The sequence below is a fragment of the Parus major genome, chromosome 5, assembly GCF_001522545.3.
Source record: "Parus major isolate Abel chromosome 5, Parus_major1.1, whole genome shotgun sequence".
Classification (NCBI taxonomy): domain Eukaryota; kingdom Metazoa; phylum Chordata; class Aves; order Passeriformes; family Paridae; genus Parus; species Parus major.
The window spans coordinates 25,006,175-25,031,884 of NC_031774.1; the positions used below are offsets into that span (position 1 = coordinate 25,006,175).

The 25,710-nt window shown below is 48.2% G+C and overlaps 1 protein-coding gene across 1 annotated transcript; it reads left to right on the forward strand.

Annotated features, from left to right (window-relative positions):
* Positions 1-1,086: 1,086 nt before the first annotated feature.
* On the forward strand, positions 1,087-23,313 carry LOC107205780 (transmembrane protein 151B-like). Its single transcript, XM_015630651.1, has 2 exons — positions 1,087-1,229; positions 20,010-23,313. The coding sequence occupies exons 1-2, from the start codon at positions 1,140-1,142 to the stop codon at positions 21,438-21,440; spliced, it is 1,521 nt and encodes a 506-aa protein (XP_015486137.1). The 5' UTR covers positions 1,087-1,139; the 3' UTR covers positions 21,441-23,313.
* The last annotated feature ends 2,397 nt before the right edge of the window (positions 23,314-25,710 follow it).

A 25,710-nucleotide genomic window follows, 5' to 3' on the forward strand; every position in this document is an offset into this window, starting at 1 on the left:
TATGAAGGGTTTAAAATATATGCTTCTCTAAGGCACAGAGAAAGAAATGGATCAAATTAGATGAGCCTCACAAGAGTGTAATGAAACATGAAGCAAACATGCCAAGGTAAGATGGTGCAGTACACCAGTGCTGATCAGCAGGAGAGCCAGTCATGACTGGATGCGACGAGCACAGGATGCAAGAAGGAGGCAAAAATATTGACAGGGTAGGGAGTTTGCAGGGGGCTGCAACTGTGGGAGAAAGCCTATGCAGGAGGTATATGAAATCAGAGCAGAGGCTCAGGCTGCAAGGAGGGTAGGAAGGGACAGCAGCAGCTGGGTGCCTCCATTTCTACTGCCAGCTACTCCTCGGAGAATAAGGAGGTGAAGGAAGGCGGCAGGGCCGGGATGCGGGGGCAGCCCCAGAGCTCCGTCCCGACAGCGCTGCCCTCTGTTCCCGGTGGGCAGCTCCAGCGATCAGGGAGGGGAGTAGGGCATCGTCGGGGGCTGCTTCGTGAGGAAGCGCTTCCGCGGAGCAGCCTTCCTCCTCCTCCTCCTCCTCCTGCCCCTTCTGCTGTTGCTGCCGGGCCGCGTCCCGCCGCCAGCCCGGGCGAAGTCCGGGCTCTGGGGAAACGCGGGGAAAGCGGCCGGGGCTGAGCTGCGGGCGGCGGAGCCCTGAAGCTGCGCTGAGAGGGGGGTGGTCGGCGGCGGGGTGCACCCGGGGCGGCCAGGGAGCACTCGGGGATGGGGAGCGAGGTTCACCCTGAGCAGAAGACGAGAGAGGGCATCCCGGAAGGGTAGGGGTTGCGAGGTCGTAGCCCGGGCAGGGGGCACACCCGGCATCTCGCAGACGCCCGCAGAGGCGCGCCGGGAGCCGCCGGGCAGTCGCCTGCCCACCTGGGGGGGCCGGGAGCGGCCGGGGCACCCCCCCCACTCCGCCTCGTCTTTCTCTCCTCCCCTCCGCCGCCTCCCTCCCTCCCTCCCTGCCCGCCTGCCTGGGATGGTGGAGGGAGTCGGGAGCACCCGGCAGGGCGGCCCTGGGCGCGGGGGGCGGCTCGCCCCAGCCCCGGCCCCGGCGCGGGGCGCGGTCCGCGGGGGGCTCCGCCGTCTCGGGGTCCCGCAGCCCCCGCCGCCGCCGCAGCTGCCGGTGATGGCCAAGGATGTCCTCGGAGGGGGATGCCGAGGCGGCTGCCGAGAGCGGGCCGGGCAGCACCCCCGCGCCGGGGGCCGCCGCCGCCGAGCGGGAGGAGGTGAGCGGCGGTGGGAGCGTCCGCCCCGGGCCGGGGAACACTGAAGGGGCAAAGGCAGCCCCGCCGCGGGGACGGGGTGCAGGGCGGTGCGGTGCGGGAGGAGGGTGCCCCGGCTGGGGATGTTTGCGACGCGGGCAGAACGGAGGAGCGCAGCTACAGCCCGCCCGAGTACCTGCAGCCGCGGTGCGCTGCGGTGCTGCCCCGCCGCGCCCTGCAGTGCCGGGGCCGCCGGCGGGACCCCCCCCGCGGGGCGGCCGCTGCTCGCGGGGATTCACCGACGGGCCCCGGAGCCCGGCCCTGCGCCGGCTGCCGGGCTCGGGCGGCGGCTCTGCACCGGAACGGTGCCGCGGGGGCGAAAGGGGGCCTGGCCAGTGGAAGTTTGGCCAAATGAGCCCCATTGGGGTTTGGCCTAGAAGAGCCTGCCTGTTCCTTGGGACTTGAGAAATGGTCAGGGGGACTGCAGCTCTGCGAGGCGCTGGTGGAGGTGGCCGGAGGGGCACACGGGGCATGAGAACGGGCTGGCGGTCTGGGGCTCTGTGGCTTTCAGGTGTTGGGGGCAAAGGAGGAGGTCGTGCCTCTCCTTTTCCCTTGGGGCCTAGGCGCTCCTGTTGTCTAAGCTGCAACAGAAAACAGTGAAGAAAATATAGCTTAATAGGTTTCTTCAGATCATCTGTGAAGCACTTACTGTGGCCTTGCACATCATAAAGAGGCAATAATGGATGTGTCTGAGTGTTGACACAGAATCCTGAGCCACGAGGTATTGGGCAGACAGAACTGCAGGGCTTGTGACACTAGGTGACAATGTGTGTGTGCTATCCTGCACCGCTGGGACGGCAATCTGTCCTGTTTTAGAAACACCTTGGATTTTCTTCCATGCCTAATGTAGCCTTTGCTTCCAACAGTTTTGACAGGTCTGCCATTTATGTCATGTAATCCATGTGCAGTCCATGGAAGTGAGTGAACTTTTTTCATAATATGGAGTTAAAAACAAATGTACATGCTCCTAGGAATGCAGAGAGCAGCCTTGAAACAGGCTTAGAGAAGACAAAATTGAAAACAGAAGTGAAAGCAGCCCTGGAACATTGGTGTTTGGAGTTAGTCTGCTTAAAGCTTTTGTTAGCAGGTCCCATGGCTCATCAACAGTCACATAATCCCGTAGTCAAAATCCAGTAACCTCAACAAAGCCTATGTGAAGCTGCAAGATACTTAGCTGAAAACCAAACAGCAGTTTAAACTACCTATAATTGAAAATTGGCTTTGCAGCTCAGGTTGAAAAAACTGTCATCCATGGGTGAAAATTAGGGTTTTCTCTTGTTTGATTGCTTTTTAAACACCTGCGATGCAGTTCACTGTGAAGAGCTGTGGCTGGATCCAGGATACAGCTGGTGTTCCAGCAGTAGAGCACACCAATGTAATTACAGCCCTGCAGATGATCAATAGATATTTAATGCTGGAAGGGATTTTTTTAATTTATTTGGTCTAGGACCAGGAGCTACTGAAGGCTTTCCAATGTATTAAGTCCGCCATAAAAACATCAAAGCTATTTGTAGAAAGAAAGTACTTGATCTCTCTGCTAAGCACTCTCTGTATCTTGCTTCATTCATCCTGTTCTCAGTTTCTCTTCTGTTCCAACACAAACATTTGCACATTTGAGTCTATATCTCATATGCCTGTGATATCCTAACACTGCAGTCCTACAGTGTTGGTCTTTCCTCATGCCTTCTCCTTTGCCATGTAAATAGTCTTTTAGCACCTGGGCCTGCAGTTGGATGTAAATGTCCTGTATTGGTATTAAATGGGCATTTCATGGGGTCCTCTGTTAAACCTTGTCATTTATAGATTTTACTTAGATCAAATGCATGGACCTAAATGGTAACAATGACTGAAAATTGCCTTCATTGGGTATTAAATCAATACAACCCCGAGCTAGTAACAGAGAATGTGTCTGAAGTCTTAAGTTTTTGTTGTTGAAAAAAGGACAAGCAAAGGCGCAGCTGCAGAGCAGGAAGGAGAGCAGCAGTTGTTACCTGCCTCAGCCCTTGTCCTCTTCTGCCAAGGACCATGTAGGTTTCCTGCTGACTTTGCTGAATGTCAGAGCAAGCCCTCAGATTACCTGACAGTGTTCTGGTTTGGGTTTTTTCTAATGAAACATTAATTGCTTGAGTTGAATGACGTGGAACAGATGTGCTTTTGTTGTTAGTGTAGGATTCTACCATTCCACCAACTCTTGTGAAGAAGAATCAAGATCTTTCAGGGGAGAGTATGCAAAGGATTCCTTTTACCAATCTTTTAGTAGTTATTGCTGAAGATTAATTCTCTGGAGATACTTGCCCTTGCTTTCCTCTCTGAAACAGCAGAACCTGCTGCTCTGTACTGCCCTGGTTAAGTAGTAGGCTGTCTGCTTTTCTTGTTACTGTGACAGCCTATACCTACACCAAAGAGTTGATAGTGACTTGTCTTAATTTCTGCAATTTATAACTCAATTGGGAAATGGTCTTAAATATTAAAATCTTTAAAACTTAGTTGGAAATCAAGAGGATTTTTTAAAGGAAAACAAAGCTGGTGAGTAGAAACATCATTTTTTGTTTCCAAAGCCAAGTAATCACTGAAGAAAGCTGAAAGCAGCAGCCGCTTGACATTTTGAAATATGTATTTGTCTTGTCTATACTGGCAAAGTCAAACAGCAGTTGTCCATGCCTGTTTTTATCTTCTCTTCCATATTTAAAAACTTTAATTGGTTATGACATAATGTAATCAGTTAAGCTATTTAAATAAAAGGGAATACCTCATGGGTCAATGTTCCTGAAACCCACGGTCATTGGCTTTCCAATGGAAATTTTACAGAAAAGAGGGGCCATTTAAAACTGCCTCATTTGTCTTGTGTTGCCACTGCAGAACACAACAGGGGCTAATTTGTAAAGTGCTACTTGTGGTCACAAGAATGTCAAAGGGGTGTTATAAGTTAAGAAACCATACATAGTGTTTGTTTGCAGGCTACAGCTTTACAAGCTGTCAAGTCAAAAGGGTAACTGGGACCTTTCCTCTTCAGTGTGCCCCTGGAGAAACACCCTCTGGTCGGAGCATTGACTCCATTTAGTTATCCAGATTTTATACTTTCCCCCCAACATTTATTTTATTTGTCAAGGCTTGTTTTATGGCATTGAAAACACCAGGCATAAAGCCCTTACTAACAGACCAGTTAGCTTTGAATTGTCCCCATCTATGGCCTGAGTTGTACCCAGGTGGATGAGAGGTTAAGCAAAAGCTGCTGAGACACCATTGGGTATCAATCTCCAGAGAGGGGTCATTTCCTTGTAAACCTCCCCCTTCAAAAGCTGCCCAGGGCACTCACACAACAGACACTGCCCAGAGATGGGTAGGAAATGAGTGAGACATGATTCCTAGGAAAACTCTTTTCCTTCTCCTTGGCGCTTCCAAACTTCATGCAAAAACCTGCTCAGCTAATCCCCTGAACGATAGGTGCTGGTTAGCCTGGTGGAAGGCTATCACCATCCCAAGTGAGTATGATTGACCAAGCAGTTGTCTTTTTAAGGCAGAGTGCATGATATCCCCTCTCTTGAATGAAGGTCAAATAGGACAGGACCCTTTATTCCCCTCCTGTCCTTGGTCTATTCAGCAGACATAAACCAAAGAGTGCTCCTCATTCCTTGTTCCAAATTATTTCCCTCATAGAGACAAGGGAAAAAGTCCATCAAGAGTGGCAGTATTTTTCATGATCCTGCATTTTCAGGCAGTATTTGCATTGCAGATTCTGTCATAAGAAAATCCATGCTGAGCCATTGCATCTTTTTTCTGCTTTTGTTCTTCTTGTTGTCCCACTTTATCTTCTGATCACATGTCTCTTCTTGGTGCTCTGGAGTTGGCTGTCTTCTCTGCACTTCACATGAGAAGCTGTCAAGAGTTTCAATAAAATGGATAGGAAATGCCAAACGAATGTGTCTGAGCTCTGAAGGGCAGCCTACTCTCCAGTTGTGTAGGCCACTACAGGCAGAGTGTTCTACTCCTCACTACTGTGGCAGAGAATGAAGTGAATTGTTCCTTCAGGCTGACTTTTCCAATCCCTCCAGCATGGCAATTTTCTCAGTGTAGCAACTGTGGAGCTCGTGGAGTTCTGCTACTGGAAAGTTACAAGAAAAATTTAGGCAAATGGCTGTTAAATGTGTAGATGTTGCTTCATGGGAAAGGGACAGACTAGGTGACTTGGTGGTAGGTCCCCTTCAGACTTGGTTTCTAATGCTATTCTTTCAGGTAGACAGATAGTCACCTGATACTTGGTGGGAAAGCAATTGTTCTGCACACTTTTTGGAAGTCCCAAATACTCTCCTTGTTCTCCATTTCTCACTTCAGAGACCCCAGAGGATGATCTCCCCCAAGAAGCAAGGTTTGGATACCAAGGATGCTTTGCAATCAGTGCAAGCCATTGCAAGAGTGAGGTAGGAGGTATCTTCTCCCTGGGAATGCAGCACTTTACTTCCTTCCATCTGTTTCTACACCTTGGAAGAAAATAGCTCAGATCATTGCCAGTGACCAGGGACTTTGTGGAAACAGAGAGTAAAAGGAGTAAAGTATCCCTAAGTCATCCACAGTCAGTAGGGTTTGTTTCTCCGTGTGTCCTAACACATTGTCATGAACTGACACCAAAAGTAGCGGCTGCTGAGCTATCACCAGCACTGTAAGGCCCTTCAGTTGTTACAGTGACACTGTTGTGGCACAGCAGATACGGCTGTGTCTGTTTTCTCAAGTTCTACTTTTTGGATAAAGTATGGTTAAGTAGTTAATTAGTTTTTAATTTCTAATAATGGAAAATGTAGTTCACTTTCAGACTCCAATCATTCATTGCGCTCCTCAGAGCTTAAGACCTGTAAAGCTAAAAATAGCACATGGTGAAACTTTTCGAGGTCACAGTTGCTGTACCAGCTGTGTTAACTCCCCAAAACTCTAACAGGGCAGCTTCATTTCAGCAGCACTCTGCAGGGGAGCCAGCCATGACTTACAGCGAGGATGCTGCCAGAGTGGAGCTCTGCTCTCTGCCAGCAGCACCACACGGTGGGGCAGGGTTGAGGCTGCCTTTGACAGGCACCAGCTCCTCCCTGAGCACTGGCTGCTCTGCCCACAGCACATCTCCCCTGCAGTAAAAGCAAGGAAGAAAAGTGCCTGAAACAGGCGGGACAGATGACGAGTGGGAAGGATGGAAGAGCCTGGCTGCGCGTGGCACAGGAGGCTGGCAGCCTTCCCAGTGTGGAGTTAGGGTTGTGGAGCGGTGTCTGATGCAGCTGGCAGCCTCTCTCAAGGTGCCACGCATGCCACTGGGAGAGGATGAAGGGGCTCACACCCCCTGAAATGTGTGAACTTTTGGCCTCCGTTGTTTTACGTCAGGTGAATAATGCACAGAGAATCCCAACTCGCACTCAGCGTCGTTCCTGTACGGCTGAGGTGTTGCACATCCCAGTTCAGCATTCAGCCACCAGAGGCCTTGCTTGGGAAAGATTGGTAGTTCTGGGCCTCAGGGAAGACAGGCTGGAAACAGCCACCAGCAGGTGAGAGCAGGACCTGGCAAGGTAGGAGCTGAGAGCAAAGGGCAAAGAGCAGGTCATGAAGGGTCCCGCTCCTGGCAAGGAAACCTAGAGTAGGTAATTGAGGCGGCTGGAAAACGAGGAGTCCAAATAACGTGACCTTACCAGGGAAGAGAGTGGGATCAGTCAGAGAATTCTGCAGGTCATGGCTTTGAGAGAGAAGTGATTTGTGGTGATGGATTTATGGATGGAGGCCTTCTTCATACTCGTGTGATTGATTGCCCTTAGGAGCTGGCCCGAGAATTGTGGAGTACGACACAGACACAGGAACAAGCCGTGCCATCTCCCCACCCTGCAATGGGCAGAGGGAGCACAGAGTGCCGTGGAGGCCAGGGTGGTAGCATCTGCCACTGGAGTCCTGCCAGCATTAGGGTCCCTCTAAACACCAAAAATAAAGGGAAAACTCTCTCTTGACTTCCTAGAAGTGAGGTGGCCAGGCCGAAGTACCAGTAGCTGGTAGAAGAGGAGTGTACTGAGGGCATGTGCTGAAAGGGTGGGAATGGCAGTCTGTCTTCAGGCCTGAGGTGTTCCATGGTTCTCTGGAGGGGACTGCCTGTCAGCAGGCCAGGGCAAGGAGCTAAATCCTCTGTTTCCCACCAGCTGGTACTCAGAGTGGCAGGGAGCAGCAGCTGGCATGCAGATGATGTACCTTCCTGAAGTGTGCTGCTGCAATGCTCATGTGAAATCATTTTATAAGTGCTATTTTTTTCAGTGTCTCCAGGAGGTGTAAGAAGGTGTGCTGACAGCATGCCATGGGTCAAAGTCAAGGCAAGAAATAAAAGCTAGGTGTCCTGGCTCTCAGGATCCCTTTTAACCATTAGGTTTTTAAATGAATTTTCAGTGAAATTTTCACCTGCTGTGCTGTCACATATTGCTGCAGAATGTGTCACAGAGAAGCAAGAGGGAGGAAGAAATTATATTTGTAATGAAAACTTGTTTCTCCCAGGGAAGCATTAGCTGCTGGGATATTCCCTTATTTTAACCAGAGCACCTGACAGCGCTGAGGTCACAGCTGTGTTCAGCAAGGTGCAGAGCTTCCCCAAATCTGACAGAGCAGCTGAAGCCTGAGTAGTGGCTGGGTGTTACTGTGAGGGATGTTCAGCTCAGCAGCTTGAAGGACCTGGCATGGCCACAGCCTGAGCTGCAGCAGCCCAGCACGGTGGGGCTGGCTCTGCCTTTGCTGAGGTGTGGCTGAAGGGCTCTGGCTGGGAAGTCACACATGGAAAGGCTCAAATCACAGAGCCATGTTGTTCTGGTTTAGCTAGATAAAAGGATGGCATTACAAATAAGTGAGAATAAAAATAAAATGCCATGGTTCTGGGAAAACCTTCATTCACAGGTCCCCTTTGAAAGACTTCCCCAGACTTCACTGGAGCTTGAATCAGTCCTGGATCATATTTCTCCTGAGGAATTGAGAGCTGTTTCTGTATCCTTCAATTAAATCTCAAGGCATTCCTTTAGTCTGATTAGCAAAGATTAAAAGGGATTCATAATAATGAACTATTTTTCTCATTTTTGAAGTCTTTAAACAGAGGCATTGAATGGCTAAGCTGCAAACTAGAGAACTGGTGTGGAACTAACACCTCTCTGGCTTCCTCCTCACATGGATGTCTTTACTGGCTCTCTGCTTTTTCCCTGTAGCTGTTGTCTGGCTTGGCTTCAGATCAGTACCTCACTTCCTCATGTTGAAGCTGAGTGAAGGTTGGTCAGGACACAAGACCTGTGGCAGTGGTGAGAACACTAAGTCACAGGACATGCTCCTCAAGGATGAGGAGAGCACCAGACACCCTGGGAACCTGGGAGTGGGAAGGAACAAGCTTCTGTGCACCACTGGACTGTGGCACTGAGATGCCCTGCTGCAGGCTGGTGGTGTGCACAGCACAGGAGAACACACCAGCTGCAGCACAGCCAGCCTCCTCTCCCTGCTTGCTCCTCTCTCACCCCTGGGGAGCTGCATCTCCTGTGTAAAGGTGAGAGCGAAGCAAGCATTACAGGATTCCTATTGAACCCAGAGGAGACTTTGTCAAGCACAGAGGCTGCCAGATAGCTACTCTCCCCTTATCCCCTCTGCTTTCCCCATCCCTCAAGGACTGAAGGAGTGGGAGCTGGTCCCACTATCCCTTCTGTTCTCCCTTGGCTGGTGTCAATTTTCCCTTTATCTCAGCAAAGCCACTGAGTGGACACCAGTGCACCAGCTGCACCTGGCTGATCCCTTGGGGCTGTGGTACTTTTGTGTCTGGCTTTCACAGGCTGGAGCACCCTGCTGAGGATTGCTCCACTCTGCAGCCACAGGACAAACAGATGGATGGATGCTGCCATCAGCCCTTTCTTTAGTATGTTCCTGCAGTGTGGGAACAGGGGCAAGGGCACCTGCCTGGGCATCTCTGTGCAGCGTGGCTGCCTGTGGTGGGGGGCAAGTGGCTGCCTAGGCATGAGGCAGGCTGCAAAATGCCAAGTGGCACAGCCAGCTATAGTTATGTCATTCACTTGGCCTTACTAATCCAACAGTGGCTGGGAACTGCACCCCAGGAGCTTTTCTGTGGTTATGTGATGCTTTTTTCAGTTAACTGGTAAGTGTTGAGGTAAGCCATTTAGTTATACCTATAAAATTTACTCCGTGTCTACTAGAAACCACCAATATTCAAGACAGGGGAGTAGGTAATATGAGCTAAGTATGATGGGTGCTTAAAATGTAGAAAAAAGAACTCTTCTTGGAGTTACTCTCTTGCTCTGAGGCAGCTTGAATCCCAGCTTTCCTTTCCTGATGACCTCACACCCAGCATTAGGATTAGTGGGAAAAATCCTCTGCCTCCAAATATGCTCTTTGTATTGGTATGGAGTTGAAAGCCAGTGGCAGCAGCATCAGCAATTTGGGGGGAAAAGCTGTAATTTTGTTAGTGCAGCATTTTGGTGATCTTGTAAAAAGCTGCCACAAAAATAGCCCTAATTTCTATTTTGTAAATCATGACCATTTTGTTGCTAGGTTTCCTTGGCATTGAAGATACAACTGCACAGTTTTCCTTGGAGCAGCATGAGGAAGCATCGCTCATGGATATGTTTAGGGCCAAATTCTTCATGGCACTCACATATGCAACCCATACTAAGTTGCTTTCACATCCTGCTGCAATGAGCAGCATATATGTTGGCAGGGATCCAAACTGCTTTTATTTCTGGGATTTCCTTTATTTCTGCTTCAAGAATTCAGAAGTATCCTGCAGAACCTAATCCTGAATCTGACATTTTAGAGTACTGTAGGTTCTTTCTGTCCTGACCTCTGTTTTCCTCCTCTTCAGACGCTGGCTTGAATTCATGAGCATGATTGGTGTGAAATAACAGACTGTCTTTTTGTGGTATTTCAGGAGCTTCCTAGTATCTGAATTTCAGGTGGATCAGCGAGATTTGTGTCTTTTCATAGTTCTGATTTGTCCTGCAGTAGGCTCTGCTGCGTAAAGGATTTAACACTGCCATTTTGTGCACCTGCCTACCCTGAGGTGTTCCCCCTGCCAGCTCCCTTGATGGAAGGAGGAGATTATATCTGCACAGGGATTTAAACCCTGAGAAACCAGGCAATCCCTGCTCACCACAGGAGGGCAGTTGCCAACACCTGAACCAGTGACGCTACAAACACGTGGAGTGCATGATGCAGGTTCTTATTTTCAAACCTAGTAACAGCATTTCTGCTGTGCATTGACATCATGGCCCCCGCCTGCAGGAAGTTTTTATTCTCACAGGAGTTTTGTGGCAGATGAGCAAATACATGTGCAGCAACCGATCTGCTGTGTGTTCAAGGACTGGAGGGTGATTCTCTTTGATGCAAAATGGCTTTTTTTTGTTGCCTTCTATCCCTTGTATTTCCCTTTCCTTGCTACTGGCTCAGCAGGAGCTAGAAGTAATGGGCTTCTTGCCGTTCAAGACGGATGGCAGGAGACGTTTTGTTTCAGGCTCCCCAGGAGGGGATTGATGGGATGAGTGTTGTAATAGCTCCCTTTCTCCTTACCAGGCCTTATTACCCATACCCCATGCGGTGCCCAGATTGGGTCACATGGTGGAGGAGCACTTCTGCCCACCATTACATCAATGTCTGGGTTAGCACAGCCCATCAGGCTCCTTCTCACTGTGCTAATGAGCATCTGACATGAGAGTTCATTTAGCCCTGGAAAGCAGTGAGAGGTTGCACTTCTGCAATTGTCATCTGCCTGGTCAGCCCAGACTTCTTAGGTTGGTCTTTCACCAGGATCACCTAAGGAGCTGGAAGATGATAGCTGCACACACATCTGTTGTGGCTGCTTGGGGACAGTGGATAGAAATCTCCTTCTTCTTGCATCATCCCTGTCCACTGCAGAAGTGGTGAAGCCCTTCTCAGCACCAGAGGCCGGTCCTGATGTAAGGGCTCTCCTCAGTTCTGATTAATAGCACAGCCTAGGGCTTGCCTAGCAAGGACTCAGTGATCCTTTCAGCGTTACATCCTGCCATCAGGAGGTGAGGCATTCTCCCCTGCCCTGTCTTGACCAAGATTGAGGAGGCTGTCAAAGTTAGAGACAAAATTCTGCTTTCAGACCAGACTCTGGTCACCACCTGCCAAAGTGTATGACTTGTGGTTATTGATTACTCTTTCCCTCTCAAGTATCTCATTGGGATATATTAATCACAAGCATAAATCCACAGGGGCAAATTCAGTTATGACTGGTGTTAATTTATCCACCATTTCTTCTTCTTTCTTATCTGATTTTCTCTTTTTTTTTTTTTCCAGTCCTCTGTCAGTGTTCCCCCCTTAATTTTTTTCCCATAGACAGGAAGATTATTCTTGCTAAATGAGAGGGGAAAAAATACAATATTAACTCAAGTTGCTTACACAAGTAATGGCAATTGTGGGGTTGTTTTGTTTTTGAAGGCAGTAAAGTCACCCTGTAGCCCTAAAGACAGGTTTTGGCAGAGAGCAGGAGCATGCTGTGATGCCACATCTTGCTGAGACACAGCTGCAGCATTGGCCCTGCAGCACGCTCTCACCTCCGTGGGAATCTCTGGTCCAATTTAGCGCAGCCTTATCCTACCCCCCAGGCTGTGGGGAGGAGAGAGTGGCATAGATCTGGTTTTTGGAGAAGTTCCCAGCAGCAAGAAAGCAGCCATTTGGGAATATCTGCTTTCCAGGCCATGGATGGGCTGGGGTAGCTGCCGGCTCATAGGATGCTTTGGTGCTGTCAGGCTCAGGCTGTTTCTATTGATCTTCACCCAGGTCCTTTCTCTGGGACTGACTTTTTCCTGCCCCATGCCCAGGCTGACTGGCCTCTATCCTCACCTGCCAGCACTCTCCCCCTGCCTCAGTGCTACTGGCATTTGGAGCATGTCCTGGCTGTCCTTTTCCCTCTTTCACTTCTTCCCACCTTCCATGTTTCCCTTTCATTTCTCTAATTCCATTCAGGTCACGTCTTTGCTGCCCTCTGTTTTCTCTCGTTCTTTCATTTCTTTTAGACATGATAGCATTTTCCTTCAGCAAATTTGCAGCTCTTGAGGTCAGCCACCAAGGACAAACGCACATGGGATTTAAAAGGACAGGAAATGCTTTTGACATGATTTCCCCAGAAGAGAGCTTTAATGCTTTTGAAATCGGGGAACACAGGTACCTATCTGTGAACCAGGCACAGTCAAGCTTGGGCCCCAAAATGTTCACAAAACAAACAGGATAAATTCATGCTGCGGCAGCATATTTTCTGCTTATACAGCTCATGCTGGAGTTTTCAAGGAGACTGAAGAATAAAGTGTGTCAGAAGGGGAAAAAGTCATTTTGTCAATAGACACATATGGAGAAATAGCAAGGATAAGGCAAAATTATAGATGAAATGTTTAAAAAATGTGATTCCATAATTTGGCATATTTCCTTTAGATATCACAGGCTATTTCTTCTCCTTATATTGGTATCAGTTTGGCAACTTTCAGTTAAAATTTATTGTGCTGGTGAAAGTCGGCAGGGAACAAAACAAGAGTTTTTTCAGTGTCACCGTAACCACTTGCATGCCATGAGCACTACTGAGGCAGCTGGAATGAGAGATGCTTCAAGCCCACACTGCTATACAGCTACTTCTGGAGTAAAATACATAGCAAGCTAGTTGATAAGGTGCTCTGCTGAAGCTTTGGGAGGTTTTCTCTTATTGCATGCAGAGCTACTCATGGAATTATTCCTGGCAGTGAACACTGGAAATGTGAGGAGCACCTCAGTGTCCACACAATGCTTACAGCCTTGTTTTTGTGATTGGCACTTAGCTTTGTGAAAACAGTTGTCTTGTGTAAGTTAATGGGGTATTTAGCTATTAGACTGGCAGAGTTCTGCAGGAATAATTACCAGATTTGACACTGTTCACTGGAATTAAGCATAAAATCACTGCTGGTAACATTTACAGTTGGCACAAACAGTAGCAGGCAGGTCTATAATGATGAGCTGAGCACAATTCTTCTTAGGGATCTCCTTCATTTGATAATTTAGTTACTCAGTCGGAAGCCAAATCTGAAGCTACACATTTCAGGGTGGAGAGTGCAGCCAACCTTTCAGCTGTCCTCAGAAAGAGTGACTCAAAAAATACCTGGGAGCCAAGTGAGTGAGAGGTTGAACATGAATTCCTGGGATGTTGCTGGGCAGAAATCTCTTAATGCAATCTTTGAAGACGGTAAAAACGGGAATGAGTGGGAATGGAAGGTGATTTTATTTTTTGGTATGATGCCAGTGAAATAAGTGCTGAAGTCCTTTACTTACTTGTAAGGTACAGACTTAAGAAGGATCTCAAGGTGCTGAAGAGAGAGCAGAGCACCAGAAAGAGCTAGAGCAGTGAGTGAAGGAGTTGAAGATTTTGGCTCCTTTAAATTGTCAAAACGAAGGCTGACAGATGTCATAATTAGAATGGAGAAGTCTCTTCTGAGTGAGAAGGCAGTTATATAAAATAATTTCTTCATCACTTGGAGAATGGGTGTAAATGTAAATTGGGTTTTAATATAAGATGAACCCTCCTGGCCTTGCATAACCATGCAAAGTTAGTAGAAGTTTCTGTGACTACCTGTAAGGACTGAAGAACTATCTGGTTGTTTATTCGCTGGTAGGAATCCCTGCCACTAGGGGATGGCTGGTGGGTGAGTCCTGATATTGGGCACACTTGTATCCAGAGGCCAGCAAAAGCAGCAAGCCAGCAGGGGCAAAACACAGGCACAAGAGTTTCAGGGTAGGCATTCAAAAATCTGGGCTGGTGGAATCAGTCTGGGCTTCTCTGAGTGTGGCCCTTCCTCCTCCTACTAAGTGGGGAACTCCTTTAGAAGAGCAGGAATAGCCAGACTGCCTTGGCTTCTGCCTGGAGGAATTAATTTATTCTATCTACCCATCAAGAGAAAGGGGACCTAGAGTCATAAACACAATTTGTTTATCCAGAAATGTATTGTTGTCGTTCCTTACATTTTGAATATGCCTTTTAAAGAAAAGTCAGGGTTTGAGGGAAAGTAATTTTTTTATTATTCTTAGCCACCCCTTGTGCAGTCACTTTCATGCTCACTTAGGGTGGTTACCAGCTACAACTTACCTACCAATGTGCTAAATCTGGTCACTTGTGAGGAATCAGGGGATGGGTCAGAGAGCCAAAACCCTGAGCACCAGGCCTTTGCTCCTGCCACCAGAGCACGCTCAGCTCCAGATGTTAAGCAGAGGATGTGCCAGGGTGTGCACACCCCCTCGACTCTCTCTCCACCTCTTTACTCTAGGCAAGATTAACAGCCCAAATCTGCACACTCCTACAACACAGAGCACGTTTGAATGGTTTTAATTATGGTTGCTGCAGCCAGAACCTGACCTGCCTGCTGTTGAACCAGGAGGAGCTGGGTGGGTGTGCCTGTGCAAAGAAGGTTCCACCTCAGCCCTTGCAAACGTGCTTTTGATCTTGGGCTTCTGCCATCAGAGGGTGCCTTTGAAGGCAATTGCCCTTTCAGCCACTGACTGGATGTTCTATCATTTGCAAGCTGAATTTCTTAAAGGAGAAATAATTGAAATGTTGCCAGCCTGGAAACTCCTGTCTCCTACAGGTGTCAGTTGAAATTCCAGTTCTCCATCAGCAGTTAGGGATTTCCAGGCTATTTTGCAGTGACTGTGGCCACAAATTAAATAGCATCTATCATTTTAGTTTCTCAGAGTACTCCACAACACCAGACAGCAAACAAATCATATGGAGCTGACAGAGTGGTACACAGGTCCTTTGCTCTCTCTGAGCTTTCTGGAAATGATGAGCCAAAAAAATCAAATGCAGAGCTGCCCTGTGGAGCTGACTAACTGCCTGGGGCCAGGGACAGCTCAGGACGGGCTATCCCTAAACCTTGTCACTCTCCACAAGGTCCACAACACAGACACCCATAGCCTTCCCTACTCGTGCCACCTCTCACTCATAGCATTTTCCTCATTTATGCTGAGATCTGCTAAAGAATTTAGAAAATATTTGTTGGTTACTGTTTTTAAGTGTGGAAGAGTTAGGTGAATTTTGGCATGTGATTAAGTATAGTTTCGGTGAGAGTTACCAGGAGTTTCCAATCCCGTCAGGTACAATGAGAAGTGAGGCCTCTGAAAGCAGTTCAGCAGCATGCCAGAGACTAGCAAGATGTTATTAATAACATGTGTATTTAACACAACCTGAAATCCATAAACAATGGTACTGACAGCTCAGCTGTGCTGCTTCATGGCATTCCATCCATAACAGGAGATTTTTACAATTTGTACTGTCCTCAGAGCAGGTTGGGACCTTTTGGGTGAACCATTTGATTTGACATTCTGCTTTGCAGTATGTGGTTGTAGAATCACAGAACAGTTTGTGTTGGAAGGGACCTTCAAAGCTCCTGTCGTTCCAGCCCACTTCCACGGGCAGGGACATGTTGCACTAGACCAGGTTGCTCAAAGCCTGTCCAACCTGGCCTTGAACACTTCCAGTGATGGGGCATCCACAGCTTCTCTGGGGAACCTGTGCCTCATTTAATCTGTCAGGATGTTTTTCAGGTCGATGCTGGAAACAAAGCCCAGATCAAAGCCCCCCACAAGCAGGAGAGGGAGGAGATCTCTCTTGGTTTGGGTTAGAGAACCAAGCCCTTTAGTCCTAGCTTGCAGACAAAGTGCCTGGCAACTGAGCCTCCATCTATTCTAGTCTCTGTTTGGCTCTGGCTTTCTGTCAGGTTTTATGTCGTTGCTTTCTTCAATTATGTTTCTCTGTTAAGATTTTCCAGGGGTTATGCTTTTATTCCACATCAAAACAACACAGATGCCACAGCATTCCTCAAAGGATGCAACTCTGTTCACTGGCTATCCCAAGTTATCATGGAAATTATTACTTTCCTTAAGCATTTATTGTACTCGTCCAGAAATACAAGCCTGCCCTGTTTTCTCTCTGAAACACTATGCACGGAAAGGAGAAAATTCCACACAGTACCACAAACATAATTCTTGTAAGAAGGTGGTATGTTAATTAATAAAGTCTGGGAGCCACTGGATTAACATATTAATGAATTTGTTAGGCAGAGAGAGATGAAAAGATATATTTCCTTATTATATTTTTGAATGTCTGATACCTTTATTGTAGTTATGTTCTATTTCATGTTTTTCTTACAAACATTTTAATAGTGTTTCTAATAGTATAATTGTGCTAGGTAATTAGTTCAGCAAAGAGAAGGAGAAATGGGGGGTTATAGGCCAGATGAACACGGTCAGAACTTGATACAGGCAGGACAGTTGTGGGAGCAGACCCTGGAAGAGGGATCCTTTTATAATTGAGGACCTGCAGAGACTGGGCTTTGCTTAGGAACAACAGCAGGAGTGACACAGTGGGTCAGAAAAGCCAGCTGAAAGAACTTGTGTTTTTTACCAGAGGGTTTTGAACATGAAGACCCTGCTGAACTGGACTGGTAGGTGTGTGAATCAGATGTGGCAGTGGGCTCTATGATTTCATGTCTTCACTAGTGCAGAGGAGAGAAGCTGCCTTTTTTTGCAGGCTGCTGTGAGAGCAGTGAAGAAAATCTGTATTGGGCTGATCCAGCCCTTTCAGTGCAGTGGGCTGAAGATCATTTTTGAAGTGCCTCCAGAGGATGCCTACAGAAATGTCATCTTGGACCTGCAAACCTCTGAGCTACTGCCAGCCCAGCTGGGTGCTGCACTAGGACTGGTGGAACCAGAGCTATCTCATCCCCCAAAGGGGAGATGGCATTTCGTGGAGATAAGCACATTAGGAGGTATTTGCCCACTCTGATATGGCCTCTGATAGCCCTGAGCAGCAGGGCTGGTTGAACCATCCCTTGGGCAGAAGCCAGCCTGTGGGTTGTAGGTTGGACCACAGAGAAGCTGTTAGTCAAAGCAAGTGAGGTAAAGTGGGATTGCAGTACCTTTGGCTAATAGTGCCCTAACTGGCATGGGACAGCCTTGTCACCTGGCTGTGCCCAGGGCCAGGCTGACAGTGCTTCCAACAAGTCACAGAAAAAAAATGGGGTTCCTGGAGCTGTGTGGACACCTTAAGCACTCACATTAAAACTGACTGCTGGACATTTTTTGGTGGGTCCACTGGCACTGTTCCCTGTGTGAACCCTAAGCAATTTTAAATGAGAGGTACCTGCAGAAGCCTGAACGAAAGCAAAAATTCATGTGTTGAGATATTGTCCTGCTGTTCCTTCTGCAGTCTCAGTAGTGGAGAGATGTTAGTGTTTAAAATTTTCTTCACCTCAGAAAACCTTCAGGAGAGAAAAAAAAAGGATAGAGTTTTGCAACTTCATTACAGTTTATATTTTTTGCATTACTATAGAAGTTAAAAACTCTAGTTTCATGTCAAGAAGAGACAAAGAGTAAAAGTCAGTAATTTCCAGTGGGTTTCCCATGAGTCAGGAGAGGCTGGAGCTCTGACCTGGGGTCCAGAGTACAGCTGGGGCAGAAGCCTACATTGGGGCAGTAACCACACTGAGACTGAGCAGTGGGTATTTGGCAAGAGTTTAAAGAGATGCTCTCCATGAGTGCACCTAGACTTCACAGAGGGCATTCACTCCCAAAACTTCTCTAGATACTTTTTAGCTGATGTAGGGACTGCCTGAAGCCACCTGGTGGTTTTCCTCTAAGTTTCCTGCAAAAGGCTAAGAAAAACAGCCTTATTCTTACCTATACTGTGGTTTTTTTTTTCACTGCCCTACCTACAAAAGTTATGTGCCCTGTACTTTATAACCCACTTAGCTTCTCTACATCTGTTTTAGCTGTTGTAAAGAGAATACAGAAGCCAAAATACAGCCCAGGATAATTATACTTTATTCTGACATATGTACAAAAGTTTTGGGACAAGAATATAAATTTTTTTACAGATTCCTTCTGGATGCATCAGGAAGGATCAGGGGCCAGATTCTGTTCTAAGTCCAAGTGTATATTGGTATAACCACTTAAAATCAATAAAACTACTCTGCACTTACATGGTGTTAGATTAAAAGCTATGAAATCAAAACCAAACCCCATGAAATCTAGTTTTTCAGTGTTCACAGCAAGTCATAAAATCCTCTATGGTTACTTAGAAGTGGTTCTCTCTCTCAGGGGAAAAAAAAAAAAAAAAAAAGCTAAGCAGTATTAATCTGACCCTATAACCTTGCAAAGTTAGATGCCAAATGCTTCCATCTTATTGAGAAGACAGCAAACTCCTCTTTTCAGTGGCGCCATGCTATTATTTCCTGAGTTACAAGATGCTGCTTCTTAAATTCCTTGCTGGTTCAAGATCACTTACTGAATCCTAACTGCTGTAGGTCCAAGATAAGCTTTACTGGGGGAGAAATTTATCTGTGGAGAAAGAAAGGTTCATTTCCTGAACCTAGCATCTGTTGGCATCTACAGAGTAGTTTGATGCATTAGAGATGGGCCCCTGGGAGAAGGAGTAACAGCGTGCTTCTATTTTTGCATGAAATCAGGCTCGGCAGAGGGCATGATGATGCATGAGTATCAGTGTGTATCTGCTTTCTCACTGTCATTTCCTTGGTTAGGAGAGAGGCAGAGGATGGCAGTAACAAAAGGGATGCAAACAGCCCTCCTCATTACCTGCTAGGGCAGTGGGGATCTTTCTTCATGCACTCTCTACAGACAGACAGCTGCCAGCCAGTGGTGTAACTCATGCTGCCACTGCTCTTTGCAGGGACACAACTCCGTTTCCGCTAGCTGCTTGGCTCCATTTGGCATTTTTCCTTATAGCTGAACATTGCATGACAATGCAGCTGATTCACTGCACCAGGGCTGGAGTAAGGACTGCAATCGTGCCCTCTCAGGGGATGAAGTGGGAGTACAGGAGTGTGCACCCAGCTCTGCTCCCAACCCGACTTTTGGGACTTGAAAGAAAGAGGGGAGTGTGCTGTTTTAAATATTCACGCACACACCCTTAGCTCCAACACTGAAGCTTTCAAGTATTTTAGGTCAGAGCTGGTGTAACCAGCCTGAAGCAATGCTGCATCGTGCTGTAATCTTGACAATTTTTTCAACTAAATGTGCTTGAATCTAGTCATTTTCCTGATGGCTCGTCTCCAAGAAAATGGTGTCGATCATTTGGTAGGTTTCAGGGCTGGATGTGAGTCAGCTCTGAGTCAGGCAGCAGCTTTAGCTGCGTGAAGTGCTGGTCCTCCTGTGCTGGCACAACCTGTGGGGCCGCAGCTCTGCGACAAGCGCTGCTCCTGAGCCTCCCCAACAGCAGCATGTGGGAACTTAACGCATGGGGCACTCACAAAGCAAAGGGGCAATTCCACAGCCCCACACTTCTGGCTGTTCACCTGCTCAGCACTCGCAGCCTCTGAAGATGGCAGGGTGTCAAAATGATACTGGTGGCAGGCAGGGAGAAGGAGATGGGGGGACCTATCTTGCTCCCTGTAGAGGTGGCCATCCGACCAGGGGGTGGGCCCAGCGAGTCACTGCTGCACAAACAGCTTCCCTCCCCAGAGTCAGAAGGAAGCAAGGAAAGAGCTTTGTCCACAGGCCTCTGTCCCTGGCAGGGTGTTTCTGTTTATATTGACATTTATATTAAGTAGGGTGGTGTCCCAGTTCTCAGGCAGTCAAGAGAAAAGCCAGACACAGCCTTGATGGCAGCAGCCACTGTGTGTGTGTTGTGCAAAGCAGCGTGACTGACGGGTTCCTCGCTCTCTCTTTGTCTTTCTCTCCCCTTGCACGGCGGTGTGATTGAAGCAACGCCCCGTGAAACAGTCCCTGAGCGCTTGCATGTGCCGAGAGTCCCACTGGAAATGCCTCCTCCTCTCCATCCTCATGTATGGCTGCCTGGGTGCAGTGGCCTGGTGTCAGCTGGCCAGAGTCACCAAGCTCAGCTTCGATAGCTCCTTCAAGGGCAAGTCTATGATCTACCATGACAGCCCGTGCTCAGATGGCTACGTTTATATCCCGCTGGCCTTCCTCTCCATGCTCTATGTGGTGTACCTGGTGGAGTGCTGGCACTGCCACGTCAAGAGGGAGCTGCAGTACAAGGCAGACGTGGACAGCGTGTATGAGTGCATCAACCGCATGCAGCAAGCCACCCCATGCATCTGGTGGAAGGCCATCAGCTACCACTTCGTACGGCGAACCCGGCAGGTGACCCGCTACCGCAATGGTGATGCCTACACCACCACACAGGTCTACCATGAGAGGGTCAACACACACGTGGCTGAAGCCGAGTTTGACTACTCTCACTGTGGATACAAGGACATCTCCAAGGAGCTCCTGGGCTTGGAGAGCTATACAGCCACCAAGCTGAGGTTCACCAAGTGCTTCAGCTTTGCCAACATTGAGTCCGAGAACTCTTACCTGACTCAGAGAGCTCATTTCTTCACGGAGATCGAGGGGCTAGATGACTACATGGAGGTGAGGGAAGGCATGCAGCTCAAAAACGTGGATTTTAAAGAGCTTATGATGGCCTACGGAGACCCGGATCACCTCCCGTGGTACGTGTCCCATTATGCTTTCTGGGTGGCAGCTGTCCTGATGATCTCGTGGCCGCTCAGGGTACTCATAGAGTACCGGACTGCTTATGTCCATTACCACGTGGAGAAACTGCTGGGCCTGGAGTACACGGCGCCCACGACGGCGGAGGAGCCCTTGTACCGGTACCGCATGCCCCGGGACACCACGCAGGACAGCACCGAGCTGGAGTGGCACATCTGCACCAACCGGCAGCTGATCCCCAGCTACTCGGAGGCCATGCTCATGGACCTGGCCAACTCCCCGGCCTACAACAGCTACACGGTGTGTCGGTACGGCCAAACGGCCCACGGCTGTGAACGCTGCAACCGTGCCTCCAGCACCTCCTCCATCTTCTCACGCCACGCTTTCCACAGCTGCAGCGGCAACTCCCGCCTCTCCCTCAACACCAGCCGCTTCTCGCTCTGCCGCGTCCATGGCTCCCACAGGACAGGCCTCTGGAGGAGCCACAGCAGCAGCATTGCAGACCGGGGCTGCCAGGACGAGCAGTGCTGCTCCTACTCCAGCCAGCTGGCTGTCAACGAGAACCCCCCAACCTACCACGATGCCAGATTCTTCCCTGTCTTGATCGTGCACAGGCCAGAGGGGCAGGACAGGCGGCATTTCTACATCAGGCGTTCCTCCTGCCTAGAAACCTCTCTGTGACAGGCCTTGGTGGTTACTTGGCTCCTCTGCTCTGGGACAGGGATTGCAGAGGTGACACCGGTGAGGAGCCCGAGAGTGTCAGTCTCTACAGCAGGTCAGCAGGATGAGTTTCAGCTCTTTCCCCTGCCATTGCAAGAGGACTTAGAGACTCTGACCAATAACCAACCTCATTTCCAAGATCTCCTCCCCTTCCACCTGGTCTCCCTTCATTCCCCATTCCTCTCTTTCACATCTCACCCTTCCTCTGCTCCTTGATTCCCTGCCTCTCCTCCCATCTCCCCCTCATTCTTTTTTTTCACGTTTCAGTCACAGCATTTGATTGTTGTGGCTGCTGGAGGATTTTAAATGCTTGTGCTTTGCCAGTACATTTGCCCTCCTGGATGCTTTGCAAGGTAAGAACCTCAGATAGAGCAAGGCACAAGGCACACAGCCAGCCAGAGTCAAGTCAGAAGGAGAATTCAGATCTGCAGGCGCTGAGTCACCTCCTGCAAACCCCAAATGAGGTGCTTTTTTAAAAATTTTATTTTCCACATCTTTTTTTTCCTCTTTTTCTGTCATTCCTTCTCTCCTATGTTCATGTTCTCCTCTCGCTTTACCCTCAACTTCCCTTTTTTTTCAGTTCTCTCACTTCTGCTTTCCATTTTTTTCTGGGGTTTTGCCAGTGAGGATATCTTCCAGGGTGTAATTTTCTTCCATTGGGCAAAAGTAAGGTATTCATGGCACAAATGTCACTGACTGCTCGCACAGCCACAAATGAAGCCCCTGAGAAGTGCTGAGGACTTTCTTTCAGGAGCAGTGATGTACACCGATATGGCAAAATGCCCTTTGCTCACCCTGCCCTGCCTGGTCTGCAGACACTGCTGCATTTCCAGCTGTAGTTTACCTTGTCCAGCTCCACCCCTGATAGCAATCGTTGAGAGCCATAATGTAGATTAGTGCCCTGTTAATGCCACTATTTTTAGGACAGTAGGCCTGGTTTGTGGTTGTTTCATTCCTTCAACTTGAGCACAGCAGCACAGGCTTGACAAGGGGAGAGGGGCTGGAGAGGGAAAGGTAAATACGGTATTAACCCTCCCACAGAGAGTCTGGAGCTGTTAGGAAGCTCTTCCACCCACAGTGTCTATTACAGCAGTTATAGGACTGCCTACATTACCTTTCAGCTTTCTGTGTGCCCTGAGGAGGGCTTTTGGTCTGTAGCCCACTTCACCTTCCCAGGCGAGATGTGGTGCCACCCCAGCCCCAAGCAGGGAGCTCAACTGGGAGCCAACCTCCCTGGCCACTCCTGCTGGGGCTCCAGGCTCTTCCTGCAAGGCTTCCCTTGGAGCAGGTATAGCACCTTCCAGAATTAGTGCCAGCCTCTCCAAATCCAGAAGGTGTCTGGTCCTGACGGAGCATGCCACTGCACTCTGGGCTGTGGGCTCTGCCCCCTGGCCTGGCCCCTCCGAGAGCCAGGCCTGCTCCAAGAACCTTGTGGCCACGCTGAGGACCCACCAGGGACCTCACACCTGCCAAACCTCCGTCCCACAAGGGATGGTTGTATACTGAGCAAGCTCCATGCCATTTTGTCATATGGCTGGTGTAGATTATTATCCACTCTGAGTCACAGGAGAACGCAATAAGATCGCAATACATATGGTCACTCTCAAAACCAGTGTTGTCTCACCCTACCTTACAAGTAGGTAAGAAACTGCCCCCAGAGGGGCTGGCAACAAGTGCTTCCTCCCAAGTCCATTTTGTGTGTATCAACATGTAATATGAAATTTGTAAAGTCATATTGATATGTGTAGATTATATGTAACTCTGTGTACTTATACAGTGATTTCTTATGGCATTGACTGTTGCACCATGTTAAATACATTTTGGTTTTGTTTGATGCCTCTGTTTTGATGTGCTGTGTTTATTTCAACTCCAGAAATGGAAACATTTGCAATACCTGGCTAACCTGCAAATGATGGCACCATCAGAAAGGTTTTTAAAATTCTTATGAGTTGATCTTTTTTAATGTAAATACTTCATGTGTGATTTATGTGACATTTTCATTTTGACAGCTTGGCATTTATCACAAAAGACAGATAACACATATGATGTGTTAGTTTATCACCTCTAAAAAAAATAACCATCCCAGACATGTGGAGGAACAATGTTTGGGCTTGGGGTGATGATTATGATTGGGCTGGGGCCAAACTGGATAACCTTGAAACTTAGAGAAAAATCCAAACTTAGATCCACCATACAGTGACCCAATCCTAGTCTTCCTTGTCTACATTATGCCACCTGCTACACCCAGGCAGAGCTGGGTGAGTTTGAGAACTAGGAAAGGATCAGGCCTGGACTCAGAGCTCAGACTCATACCTGATATCCTCGTATTCTGAAGACAAAGTAAACGCAAGTTTTTAGTAGAGTTCTCTGTCCTTTTTTGATTCACACAGAAAGTTAAAACCAGCACATGTGAAAGATGTAAGAGCTGGATGAGGCTGAAACAGAGAGGCTGGAATATTTCAACACAGTTGCTTACTGAAGAAGGTGGTTGAGAGGAAGACAAGAAAGGAGAAGGGAAGAGATGGCAGAATAATATAAATTAAAAGAGAACAGAGTTCAGCTGTAGCTAAGAGAATTCCCAAATGAGCAGCATAACTCAGTTATGGTAAGCTTAGCCCAGATACAAGCAGGATGAGTTTCAGCCTTCTTGTGAGCTGCTGTTGCTGCTCCAGCCACACGTGGCTTTAAATACCAAACCCAAGGTCTTGGGATGGCTAGTTTTGTCCCACGTGTGTGCCAAGATGGAGAGTTATATTTGGGTCCTCAGAAGTGGCCATGTTAAACACTATTATTATCTGACATGAACAATCCATTATGATGGGTTGGGCAGAGAATGGAGGCAGTTTATTCTCAGTTTAGTCCTTTTCAGTGACCTGAAAACCCACTGCATTATCCAGTAGCTCTCAGCCTGTGTCCTTGGCAAGTTTTGGAAAGTCCTCAGGATCTGTGCTTCCTCAGTCACTGTATTCTGGCCCCACTTTGGGACATTCATTTGAGAAGCCATCCCTAAGCTGCAAAAGCCCTCACACACATGGAGCTTCCTCCTGTCACTTGCTGTAGTCTCTGGTGGTGACCAAAAAGCTGGGAGCAGCTCCTGTTCTAGTCTGGGACTAAATATGCTGGCTTCAACAGATCTCCCACTCAGGAAGCACCTCAGTAGCCATCCTGGGTCTCCTACACTGTACAGCAGAGCAACTCCTGTACTCCTGCAACCCTTGAATGCCACTTCATCCTTGCTCTTGCCACTGTCATGGCTTCCTCATGCAGGATGAGGGATCTGCCCCCTAGCAATGGAGGGGTTAATGCTCCTTTTCAAATCCCAGCTCAGAGGATGGAGTGGATAAGTCCTTGAGTCCCAGTGCAAACCCAGGCAGCTCTGTAGAAAACACCTTGTACAAAAACACAGGGATTTTCTATCCAGTTGCAGACTGACTACTTTGACAGTGAAGCAGTGGCATGTGCTAGCAGCTTTTGTTGAACTTTCAGGGCTATGGCTTCTCACGTGGAAATGGGGGTTCGGGGTGCTTTCTCACTGGGATAACCTGTTCCAGATGTCCTGTTGGGTTTCAGTAGTTAGTTAGAAGGGGCTGAACAGTAGAGGAAGGTGAGGAAGTCCAGCAAATACTTCTCTTCCTTCTGCCTTCTCTCTTTCCCCTCCTTCCCTCCCTTTTGTCCTTTCTTCTCTTTTTCTTCTTCAGAAGTCTCCCAGCACTGGGCACTCACCTCTGGATTATTGTACAGTTCTTCATGCATTTTCTGGAATATACCTACACTTCCCAGCATGTTGGGTGAGATGTAGCAACACACTATTGCAGCAGAAGTAAGGAAAGAATGTAATTCAGAGAGCCAGCAGCTGTGTCCTGTGTGTGAACAGTGAGCACTGTCACTGATGTTACAGCCTGAAGAATAAAGCCATGGTGCTTGATTCAGTGCCACAAGAGGCCAAGAGAGTTTATTTGCCTTCAGCTCCTAAAAACATTTAAGATTCAGCAGTTCCTCTGCTTTCTGCATGGTGATATTGCACTTCTCTGTAAGTTTTCCCACTGCAGTTTGCACTTCAACTGGCAGTGTGTGCAGAATTTTAGTCCAATTTTCGTATGGCTCTTCCTGCCTATCACTGTTAACACAAAGCCCTTCTCAGAACAGCTGAAGTCAAATCCCATCAGGGCAAAATCCCCCTTGGTCTACTGCTTCCAGCAAAGCTTTGCTCTCTTACACCAACCCAAAATCT

Coding starts and splice junctions, on each gene's coding strand:
- LOC107205780 (XM_015630651.1), top strand. CDS start 1,140: ATGTCCTCGGAGGGGGATGCCGAGGCGGCTGCCGAGAGCGGGCCGGGC. Junction 1,230..20,009: donor CCGCCGCCGAGCGGGAGGAG/GTGAGCGGCGGT, acceptor GTGTGATTGAAG/CAACGCCCCGTGAAACAGTC.